Source organism: Ictalurus punctatus, chromosome 19 (assembly GCF_001660625.3).
Source record: "Ictalurus punctatus breed USDA103 chromosome 19, Coco_2.0, whole genome shotgun sequence".
Lineage (NCBI taxonomy): Eukaryota > Metazoa > Chordata > Actinopteri > Siluriformes > Ictaluridae > Ictalurus > Ictalurus punctatus.
In genome coordinates this window covers 21,769,478-21,781,437 of record NC_030434.2, presented here as the reverse complement: position 1 = coordinate 21,781,437, position 11,960 = coordinate 21,769,478, and the positions used below count along the sequence as shown (strand labels likewise).

General features: G+C 41.2%; 1 protein-coding gene across 1 annotated transcript in view; it reads right to left on the bottom strand.

Annotated features, from left to right (window-relative positions):
- The window catches only part of camk1da (calcium/calmodulin-dependent protein kinase 1Da), an 80,060-nt gene extending 72,860 nt beyond the window's left edge, over positions 1 to 7,200 (bottom strand). Inside the window, exon 1 of the mRNA XM_017494447.3 lies at positions 6,560 to 7,200. Coding sequence (XP_017349936.1) covers positions 6,560 to 6,654 — 95 coding nt within the window. The 5' untranslated portion in view covers positions 6,655 to 7,200. The remainder of the gene's footprint in view (positions 1 to 6,559) is intronic.
- Between the last annotated feature and the right edge of the window lie 4,760 nt (positions 7,201 to 11,960).

Here is an 11,960-nt window from a genome sequence, read left to right as displayed (position 1 = left end):
TACATCGTGTCAGACATGCTAATCAATACATACACGTGTTGCTAAAAACGTATACGTATATTGTGTGTTAAATACACCAACACTCTGCTTGCGTGTACAGTATATTCATTTTCTGCAAGGGGGCAAAAACTATTTCACTTTTATTTTTATTGCTGATATTTCATTATTGGATGATACAAACAGTTATAAAAAAATAAATAAATAAATAAATTAAAACTCAGTTTTCCCACAACAATCATTCTGCTCAGCCCAACCTGCCAAACTAATGAAAATAAAGGCAGCGAGGGCATTTGAATGTGTACAACAGTTCACCCAGACAGAACTGAGCAGAGCACGAATGTCTCGGAGCTGTGTGTTGAGCTGCTTCGTGGCAGTGTGTGGGTGGCATGCTGGAGAGATGCAGCAATAACCCACACCGCCAACAGGGAAGACTGCTACAGTGGTGGGAACTGACTAATGACTAATACTGAGAGGGGAATAAAAAAAAATGATGATGATAAAAAATAAATAAAAAAAAACCAGGTACAATGTAGAAAACATTTCTTTACAAAAAATGCAGCAGAAAGAAAAACACATACAAGCCAAAGCCAAATCTAGAAAGCTCAATAAAGATAACAGAGTGCATCAGGAGAAACGCAAGCACAAGAACAAATCTTTTTCTTCATCAGGTTAGTGGCTACTCCTCGTGCGCAGCTCATTCTGATTACTGAGGTTAAGCTCAAACAGTCATATTTTTATTTAAAACAGACATCCATGATATTTCTGTAAAAGAACACAATAAAAATAAGACAAGTATTGCCACTGAATCTCCACATCTTTGGACCAATCATGTCAAAGAGCACGGAATGTTAAGCTACCCAAAAACGCCACAGACGGTTGCTAACCTAGCTAGCGAGCTAAATTAACTAATGTTAGTGAAGAAAGATTGTTTGGATTAGGGTATATTTCGAGGTTTAACTAAATCACGGGGGGGGAATCCAAGTCGAGATTCCGATACCGAAATGCCACTCGTGACAAATACAAGCTGGTTTACTAGCAGTTAGCAGCCTGCTAATCTAGCGAGAGAGCTAACTTAGCTAGTGCTAGTAAAGAAGAATAGTTTTGATGATGATATACTTGGAGTTTTAACTAAGTCACTGAGAAAATACAAGTTGAGACTCGGATACTGAAATCTCACTTGTGACAAGCTACAGTGCCCTCCAATAATATTGGCACCCTTGGTGAAGATGAGCAGAGAAGGCTGTGAAAAAACTGTCTTTATTATTGAATTTTTTCCATCTTTTGTTCACAAAAAGAATTCACAAAAATACTCTGCTCTCATGAATATCAAACAATTGCAAACAACGCTGGTTTATCGTGTAATAAATAAAAAGGTGTGCAACAATTATTTCCACTCCTATGAATTCATATGAGAAAAATATAACTGAAGTATATTCTCATTAATATATTACTTTGTTTTCTTTTTTCTCTTTTTTTTTTTTTTTTTTATTTATTTTTTTTTTTTTAAGTACACCTGGGTGACTAGGAACAGGAAATTGTTCAACCATGACTTCCTGTTTCATAGGGGTATAAAACATATGAGGTAACACACAGGTTAAATTCTCTTAATCATTCATAACAATGGGTAAGAGCAAGGAATACAGCTGTGATGTGCGGCAAAAGGTTGTTGAGCTTCAAAATGGGAAGTGGCTATGAGAAAATAAAACGCCCATTTCCACCATCAGGGCAATAATTAAGAAGTTCCAGTCAACTGGAAACGTTATGAATCAACCTGGAATTGGACGTGTGTCTGTATCGTCTCAACGCACTGTGAAGAGGACGGTTCGAGTGGCCAAAAAATCTCCAAGGATCACAGCTGGAGAATTGCAGAAGTTAGTTGTGTCTTGGGGTCAGAAAGTCTCCAAAACTACAATCCGAAGTCACCTACATCACAAGTTTTTTGGAAGGGTTTCAAGAAAAAAGCCTCTACTCTCATCCAAAAACAAACTCGAGCGTCTTCAGTGTGCAGACACTACTGGAACTTCAAATGGGATCGGGTTCGATGGTCAGATGAAACCAAAATAGAGCTTTTTGCTAATAAAAACACCAGAGGTGGTTTTGGTGCACACAGAGAGGTAGCCATATGGGAAAGTACCTCATGCCCACGATTAAATATGGAGGTGGATCTTTAATGTTTTGGGCTGTTTTTCTGCCAGAGGACCTGGACATTTTGTTAGGATACATGGCATCATGGACTCTATCAAATATCAACAGATATTAAATGAAAACCTGACTGCCTCTGCCAGAAAGCTTCAAATGGGCCGTGGTTGAATCTTCCAGCAGGACAATGATCCAAAACATACATCAAAATCAACACACAAATGGTTTACTGACCACAAAATCAAGGTCCTGCCATGACCATCCCAGTCCCCTGACCTGAACCCCATAGAGAACCTGTGGGGTGAACTGAAGAGGAGAGTCCACCAGCGTGGACCTCGAAATGTAAAGGATCCGAAGAGATTCCGTATTTAACAACGTTTTTTTTTGGATAAACCTGTGTTTTTCTTGCAATTGTTCAATATCCATGAGAACAGAGTATTTTTGTGAATTGTTTGAACAAAAGATCAAAAGGCTAAACAATAAAGACCATTTTTCACAGCCTTCTTTGCTCATATTTACCAAGGGTGCCAATATCACTGGAGGGCGCTGTAGTTTACTAGCACCAAGCAGCCGGCTAATTGAACAACAACAAAAACATTAATGATACTAGACTATTAGGGACAGCAGACAGTCGCAGCATGTTTACAAATCATATCCTCATGTACATTTATAGATCCTGGCATTTTTTGTCATTTTTTTTTAAAATTAAAGTACAGGTGTAGCGACAGTGTAGTGTAGTCTAGGGCACAATAAACATACTTTATTCTATAAAGATTATTTTTAATGGTTTAAAATGGCATGCTCAAGGGTACTTTAACAATTTATAACAGCCTCAACTTCAAAACCACACAGCGCATTATTCTGCCATGTAAAAAATATGATCCTTCATATCGATAGCTCATAAAGGAAGTCCGTCTGGGATTCCTGATAGCATCGGCAATCAACTCAAGCCCAATACAAGTCCAATATGATGTGCATAATTGGTATTTAACAGCTCAGAGTGAGGAAGCAGATGAATGGGAGAACCCTGAGAGCAAGAAGGTCCACATTCAGAAGAGAAAGCCTGTCTAAACAAAAAAAAAAAAGTGTATCAGGAGGTGAGAAGGTTAGCTGTCTGGCTTTGGGTAGAATTATCCAGAAGACCCAAAGGCACGGTTAATACACAGCCGAGTGATGAGAGAATAAAGAGTGGATTAGTGCCTCTGGGTGACGTCTGTAATAACGTTTTTAATCAATGTAATAAAACTCGTGTCCAGGCAACAATTAAATGAACACACATGGATGTTTTTCATAAGACCAGGATGTCTGCATCACACATGGTCTGGCAGTTTTAATATATAGAGTATTATTTGATCATTTACAATTATATTTATTTATATTTGTTAGCATTGTGATACAACAGCTTTCATTTATTTCTAGTAAATGTTGCATGATGATACTGCATGTCGATATAAAGAGGATTTCTTCCTCGTGGGTTGACAGTTGAAAGCTCCATGGCGTTGCCAGTGCCATGTTTTGGTTGCCCATTATGATGAGCTACTTGTCTAGTCAAGTGCATTAACAAAAATGAGTGCGTACTTCAAATGGAAGGGGATGTGACCATATTCCGTATTCCATGCTGATGATCTCTCAGCCTAACATTCTGGCTACGAACAGCATTCTTCTCTTCTCCCACCGCTCATGTAAAATATTTGAGTCTGGCCATGTGTTCGTTTTTATTTACTCCACATGCTATTGTCAGAAGTTCATGTCGGCTTTGTGCTGCACTGCTCTGCATTTTGCTCAGGTCCGTAACGGTTGCCAAAAACTATCTGTACGATCTAATTTATTCAACAAACAAAAACAATTTCTAACAACGAACAGAATGCATCCTGTAGTTTGGGCGGGGGGGGGGGGGGGGGGGGGGGGGGGGTTTGGGGCAAACACTATTGAACCAAATCGTCCATCCAGCAACTACGAATAAAAAAAACCTAACTGCATCCAGCCTAGTGATTTTGTGCACTCGTGTAACCATCATCATATTTGCCCCTTTAATCAGTCTGAGGGATTGTGCTTCTCCGATTTCAAACAGTCCACGACTGTTTAATATGGATATGGATGCTAGGTGAATAAATATGATATGTAACTTTATACCCCCCCCCCCCCCCCCCCCCCTCGAAAAAAAGGAAAAAAAGAGTCAGAGTCTGCCTGCAAAATCAGGCATCTATCCAGACATCACTGCAAATTTCTCAGGGAAGGCTTAAGAGAAAGAAAGCAGACTGAGCTCGTATGTAACACTTCCGAATCAATTTGACCCAAAACGCCAATCTGTATAATCCGACTCAGCCATCTGATGAGTTAACGGATTAAAAGTGCATTTTGAGTTCATAGCTACTTAAAGACAACATCTCATCCAGCAAACAGCTGAATATCAATGAGAAAAGAATTATATGTACGTGTGTGTGTGTGTGTGTGTGTGTGTGTGTGTGTGTGTGTGTGTGTGTGTGTGCGTGGTAGATGTAGAGCGAGAAGGCTACCAGATAACTGCTTGGCAGGGCTACAAGTTGCCATGACTCCTGGCTCACAGGTTGCTATGACGGCAGTGTCCTAGCACCAAGCTCAGATCCGCCTCATCAGATTTATAGAGGAGATTACCATGTGCAGTCATAAACTGAGCTCTGGGTCTCACACACACACACACACACACACACACACACACACGCCATGACCCCTGCCGAGTGGCAGAACCTCAAGGGCAGTCAGCCATCAAACCGGAAGCCTATATTATGGTTCACATAGGATTTAATAAACCAGGCTGTTGTTCATGCCCAACGAGCAAAGAACAGGATTATTTTCATGCCATAATCCAGGACGGTTAATCTAGAAATCCATCAAGTGCATGAAGGGATTAGGCTATGAAAATACAGCAGCCCGTGTACAGGAACGACTGCTTTAGCGAGATGCTAAACACACTGACTCATGAATCAATACCAAGATGAAGGGACTCGATTCTCATTTCGCCGCAGAGACTCTCGTGTTCATGCAAAACTGCTGCTTCAGTTCATTACAACTCAATAACCGAGGGGGGAAAACAATCCGGGTGCTATTTACAGAACATAAGCGAAAGCAGGCACGTCAACGAGAATGAATTTTATCATCCATCGGTTGTTCAACATCGCGCGCATGGCCTTTTACGCACGTGACAAGAATGAACAAATAATAGGGTTGATGTAGAACTTTAAAACAAATGGGTTTCCTTAAGAACCTTTAAGAAACCTCTTAGTAGTGTAGGCATCGGTAGATTGACACTTTACACCACCAAGTATACTAACACTCATCCACAGGGACATACATGTCAAAAGATCTACAGAACCTAAAGCTAATAATACACACACATTAATAAAAAAAATTTTAAAATGCGGTGTTATTGAAGAAAAATGTATAATCATTGATATCGTAGAGGATTCCTTAAATTAACGCTCATTTAACATTTATGGAAGGAGTCTCCAGTGTCAGTGCTTATTTTGTGCCATGGAAAAGTCTCTCTCGAGTTTCTCAGGAGCAGGACAAGCCGGGTTTTGTTTTGGCCTTATTAACTTCAAGAGAGAAAAGGGGAGGGAACAACAGGCAGAAGTGATCTAACACAAGTGATATAACGTTGCATCACGAGACAAGTTAACATTAAAAGTAACTATAAAGGGATAAAAATCATCATGTTTAATTCATTTAATTCATGAAGGAATTCCATTGTGTACCTGTTGGCAGACTGCTGTGGTAGAAGAGGAATAAAACACTTCATGATGTGCTGTTCTAGGAAATTAATACTTTTTTTTTTTTCCCCACGTGTCGGTTATTTTCCTATGAAGAGCACGCTTCGGTCACGTTTTCATTATTGCATGATGCAGATTTCATGATTATTTTAATATACAGTAAAAGTCATCATTGCTTCCTGCCTCAGGTAACATGTTGGCGATACTGAACACTGTGTATCGTGAAGATGAAGTATCACGGTATGAGATCTTGCACCATATCCTCCCTCCTTCATGGTAAACACGACATTGGGTGGAATAGAGATGTGATAGTAAGATCACAAAGCAGTTTACTGCACAGCTTTTATTTCCCTCCTGGCCATCACGCCTAGCGGAAGCATGTCATGTCGTGTGCTTTGTTTTGTTTACCAGCAAAACACAAGTCGTGCTTTGCAAGTAGCAGTAGCGCATTTCGTTTCGTAAACATCACCGACAAACTTGGCGTGGTCAGAGCTCGCTCTCTCTCTCTCTCTCTCTCTCTCTCTCTCTCTCTCTGTGTGTGTTTTATATACACAGATGTGTGTGTGTGTGTCGCGCCGTTTACAGGCAGCTCGCGCTCTTGTTGTCTTTTTTTTAAAAATTTTTTTAGATCTATTGTCCTGAAAGAAAGAGAGAGAGAGAAAGTTACTCACGTGCCGAGGATCTCCTTGAATTCAAACATTTGCTTGATGTCGTCCACTTGCTTTTTCCAAGAGTCCTTGGCGGTCTCTCCGTTCTCCTGAGCCATGGCGGAAACCGGGAAGAGCGCAGATGAGTCTGCTTACAGCAGCTGCCTGTGACTCTGAGAGGTCCCCGGAGAAAACCGCGCTTTCCCACGCTTCGCTTTATATGTACGCCTGTGGATCACTAGCACGCGCATGCATGAAAACCGTGAAACGCGAGCTCTCTTTCTTGTGTGTCGTTTGTGCTACCCGACTCCTTTTTCCCCTCTCCGTGTAAGCGCGCGCACGCGCGCGTGTGTGTGTGTGTGTGTGGAAGAGAGCAAGAGATGAGATGAGATGAGATGAGATGACAAGACAAGACAGAAGCACGCGCGCGTTTCCCTAGTGCTCGTGCCTTCCTTGCTGCACCTGCACCGGCTCAAACGCTTTGACGTAATTCTTATTCGAGCGTGCTCTATTGAGTTAGAGGGGGGGGCTCTCCCCGTAACGGAACTGAAAACTAGAGATCGTATATTAAGAGACTTGTTCACGCGCCCGCGCGCTGACTGTGTGCCAGCGGTTGATATGGCGATGAGGGAGATTCAGTCACACGGCGGGAGAGAAGGGCGGAGAGCGCGTGGGATTGAACGGCACTGATGATTCGCACTGCGCCAAAACGTTAACGAGTGCACGCTGGCATATAACAGCACGAGCCACCAACACACAAAACACCAGTCACGATGATCACGTGACTTTCGCAGCGCAAACTAAATATTGTACGAAATGTCCTGGTGACCTACTAGGGCAGGTGCATTGTGGGTATTGAATACCCATCCGTTCCTGTGCATATATTGTAATGCATTGTGGGTATTCTGTACCTGCGCATATATTGTAATGCATTGTGGGTATTCCGTTCCTGCGCATATATTGTAATGCATTGTGGGTATTCTGTACCTGCGCATATATTGTAATGCATTGTGGGTATTCTGTACCTGCGCATATATTGTAATGCACTGTGGGTATTCCGTTCCTGTGCATATATTGTAATGCATTGTGGGTATTCCGTTCCTGTGCATATATTGTAATGCATTGTGGGTATTCCGTTCCTGTGCATATATTGTAATGCATTGTGGGTATTCCGTTCCTGTGCATATATTGTAATGCATTGTGGGTATTCTGTAAGCACATATATTGTAATGCATTGTGGGTATTCCGTTCCTGTGCATATATTGTAATGCATTGTGGGTATTATGTAAGCACATGTATTGTAATGCATTGTGGGTATTCTGTGCCTGCGCATATATTGCAATGCATTGTGGGTATTCTCACTACATTCACAGCTAGAGGCATTTTTAAAGTCGCCAATCCACATACTGGCATGTTTTGAGGGGGAAACTGGAAAACCCAGAGGAACCCCACATGGAGACAATAAGGGAAACTTCACACCGACAGTAACTCGAGTTCAGGCTCGAACAGGAATCCCTGGCACTGTGAGGACACGGCGCTACCCACTGCACCATCATGATGCCCAATATTACACAAATATGTTGTAGTCATGTATCTTAGCAGTCTCATAAATCACTTCATGAACCATATCTAGCTCAGGTTCATTTAAACATTATTTAGGCTTAAGAGCTGCTGCTGTATTCATAAAGATACACAGGTGTATATACAGGCCTCTTATTCACAATCTGAACATCCTTTCTACACACACAGTACTGTCTATCTTTACTCTTCTACACCTGTACACTGCGCTGTCGCCTCTTGTTTGCTCATTAGGGATCTCTATAGGGATGTCTGTAGTCAAAAGACTATGCAAATAAAATTGAATTGAATTTAGGTGACCATTCATTTTGCATCAAGAAACAAATCAGATCTTTCACCACTCCTTAGTGTGAGCTCATACCTTTTTGCCACCTCGCTCCAAGTCCCTGCATTGATCATTATGCTCAATTATTCTGAGATCACTGAGAGACCCAAGACATGAATGAAGACGGAATGAAAGACTTTAGCTACATCTGGTGGCTAAAAATATATCAGTGCGAACTGTGCTTTTTATTTTGAGAAGGGAGAAGGGATGTCCTACAAACAAGACAAGGACATGCTTGTACTGCACAGGACACATTTAGCTTTCAGGCCTGTTTTACATACCTGACACCTGCAATAGGCCTACTGCAGGGCGGTCTGTGATCTCATTGTGTGTGTGTGTGTGTGTGTGTGTGGGGGGGGGGATGTGCACCACTGCTGTAGTGTACCATGCTCATGAGTATTCCAGTTGCAAACTACTGCAGTTTCTCCACACAGGAAAGAGCCCCGCCCCCTTTTCTCTCAGCCCACTCTGAGTCAGCAAATCTGTTCAGCGTTTTGATTTGATTTGCACATTCACCTCCTCCACTTCCTGTTACATTACACCCCCAGCCCACAAAAACAAAAACTTAAAGAAAAAATAATTAATTCATGTCTGTCCCATTCCATCTCTCTCTCTGCCTCCTTTTTTTGTCCAGGAAACTGTATTCACACCCTTATATAACAAAACAGCACAATGCAGCAATGTTCCTATTCCACAGCGCTGTAGAATTGTCGATTCTTTCTGACAGGTCAAAGGGTGTTGATTAATTTCATATTTGTTGTAATTTTCTCTATTTCTAATATATTACTGCTTCTATAGTAACGGCTAATTCACAGGGACTTGTATGGCAGACGTCTTATTTAGTGTAAGGCTAGTAATAATAAAAATATGTTGTAATAAAAACATGTTGATGGAAGGAGTCTCTGGTGCCAGTAAGTTTCCCGCCACTTGAAAGTTTTCTCAGTAACATGACAAGCTTTGTTTTTTTTTTTTTTTTTTTTTGTCTTAATAACGTCATGAGAGAGAAAACAAAATGGAGGCTGGCGAGAGAGCGACTGTTATAGCTGGTTAAATGTAAGTGATAACAGGAATTAGCTTGTCTTGTGGACATTCCACAACAGTAAATGTAACTTGAATAGTGGTTAGCACGTTTGCGTCACACCCTCAAGGTTGGGGGTTCGATTCCCACCACTGTGGGTGGAGTTTGTATGTTTCTCCCTGTGTTGCGGGGGTTTCCTCTGGGTACTCCGGTTTCCTCCCCCAGTCCAAGACATGCAAAAGACATGTCCAAAGTGTCCATATTGTATGAATGGGTGTGCGATTGTGCCCTGCGATGGATGGCACCCCATCCAGGGTGTACCCCGCCTTGTGCCCCAGGCTCCCTGGGATAGGCTCCAGGATCCAATAGAAAATGGAAATGGATGGCACATGCCTATTATGTTACTTGATATTTTGCCATAAACACAGTGTGATGTAAACAATATACACAGAAGAAGGCTAATATGAAAAGAAGTGGCATTTAACTCAAGGACACTATCTGAAAAATACTTAAACTATACAGGAGATATATGATAACTATATAATAATGATAAGAAACACTATAAAACACATGTGATGGTTATTTGGCGCCATCTAGTGGCTGGACTAGCAAATCGTAAAGTCAGAGTTGTCTTTTTTTTGGTACATGCAATGGCACAAGGGTGTGAAAGAAGTCATCTCAAGTCCCATCACTAAGAGGTCTATCGTGTTTTTAAAATTCAACATTGTAGTATTTTAACAAAATCCTTTGAGTGTCAGGAACTATAAAGCAAATATGAAGCCAGTACGGTTGATGCCTTTATGTGTCCTAAAAGCAAATCAAATATTCGTCTACTGTGTCCTATTATACCACAAGGTGGTGCTCTTGTACTTCCTGTAATACCCCATGTCCTTCAAATCGTAGGTTTATATTCATTCACTCATTTTAAAGTTACTGTTTCCATAGTAACAACTCATTCTTGTATGGTGGACGCTGCACATAATCTAATAACAAACATATTTACAAATCTATGCTACCAAAGAAAAATATAATTGTTTCTATGACGATGAAGTTGATATGGTGAAGTTAACATTGATGGAAGGGGCCTCCAGTGTCAGTGTAACAGTCAAGTAAGTTTTTGTCCAGGACAGAGGAGTTTCAGAGCACTTTCTAGTTTCTGTGTGTGTGTGTGTGTGTGTGTGTGTGTGTGTGTGTGTGTGTGTGTGTGTGTGTGTGTGTGTGTGCGCGTGTGTGCATGTTTTATTAACATCAAGGGTGATGGTGAGAGAATGGAAGTCTTTATGGGATCTTTATGTTCAGTGATTCATTTTCCTATAGAGAGGAGTTGTCTTTCCAGGGATAAAGACCCTCCTGTCTGCAGCAGCTACCGGCCCATGGAAATCTCCTTAAAATTTAAATCAAACTCCTCTCCAGACACCTACAAGATGTCATTCGTGGTTCACTCCGAGCCACCGGTTTTACCGGACGTCATGTCGCCGTAGATAACATTATGTAGCTGCTCTACATAATCAGCAATGACCCTGATATTAAATTTCCAGTTACAGATTTATCTCTAGGTTTCGTGAAAGTTTTTGACAGCCCTTGCTTGTCGACCGTTCTGGAAGCTATGAAGCTTGGTGAGAGTTACATTCATATGATAAAAGTACTCTATTTCGACCTCTCAGCAATGGTCCTAACAGCTCTCCCTTGTTCATTATCTTTGGACCGTTGCTTCAAGGTTGCCCCTTAAGCCCAGGACTCTTTGCCTTATTCCTTGAAACTTTAGCTCAGCTCATGACGCATCTCTATCCATGATAGACTGCACCACGTAGCACCACTATATCTAGATGACATATTAGTTAAAACATTTTTTTTAATTCAACACACTTCAAAAGCTCATCTTTTAACCTTAACTGAGGAATTTGGAGCCTTATCTGCATTTAAATCAGGTCTTGTAGGATAATTTACTCTTTATACCTACACTGACCCTGCTAGCTCACAAACTTAAACTATAAAACTATGTCCTTAAATAGTTAATAAACGGACACTCCCCCCCCCCCCCCCCCCCCAAAGCCCACGTGAAACCATACTCTGCAAAGAAGTAGCGTTTGCCAATAAAGGCTCATTAGATTTTGTAACTATGTGTGTGTGAGTTCCTTGGCTGCTTTTTCCTCAGTTTGTGTCTTTGTCCGAGGCCATTTGACGTGTTTTCCTAACAAAATTTACTGTCGCAGATGTGCGATAGCGCATCTTGCATGAGGCCTTAAGTGTGTGTTTGTGTGTGTGTGTGTGTGTGTATGTGAGAGCGATAGTTTGTATATATTGTAACCTTATTTTTGACAGGTCTAGGTCAAAGGTCATGATCATTATCATCAATCATATTTATTTTGACAGGTCTAGGTCAAAAGGTCATCACCAACGTCATTGGACAGACGTAGTTAAAGATACATATCAGTAGTAAACTTTAAATCCGGTTATGGTGCGTACACACACACACACACACACACACACACACAGAAGATACC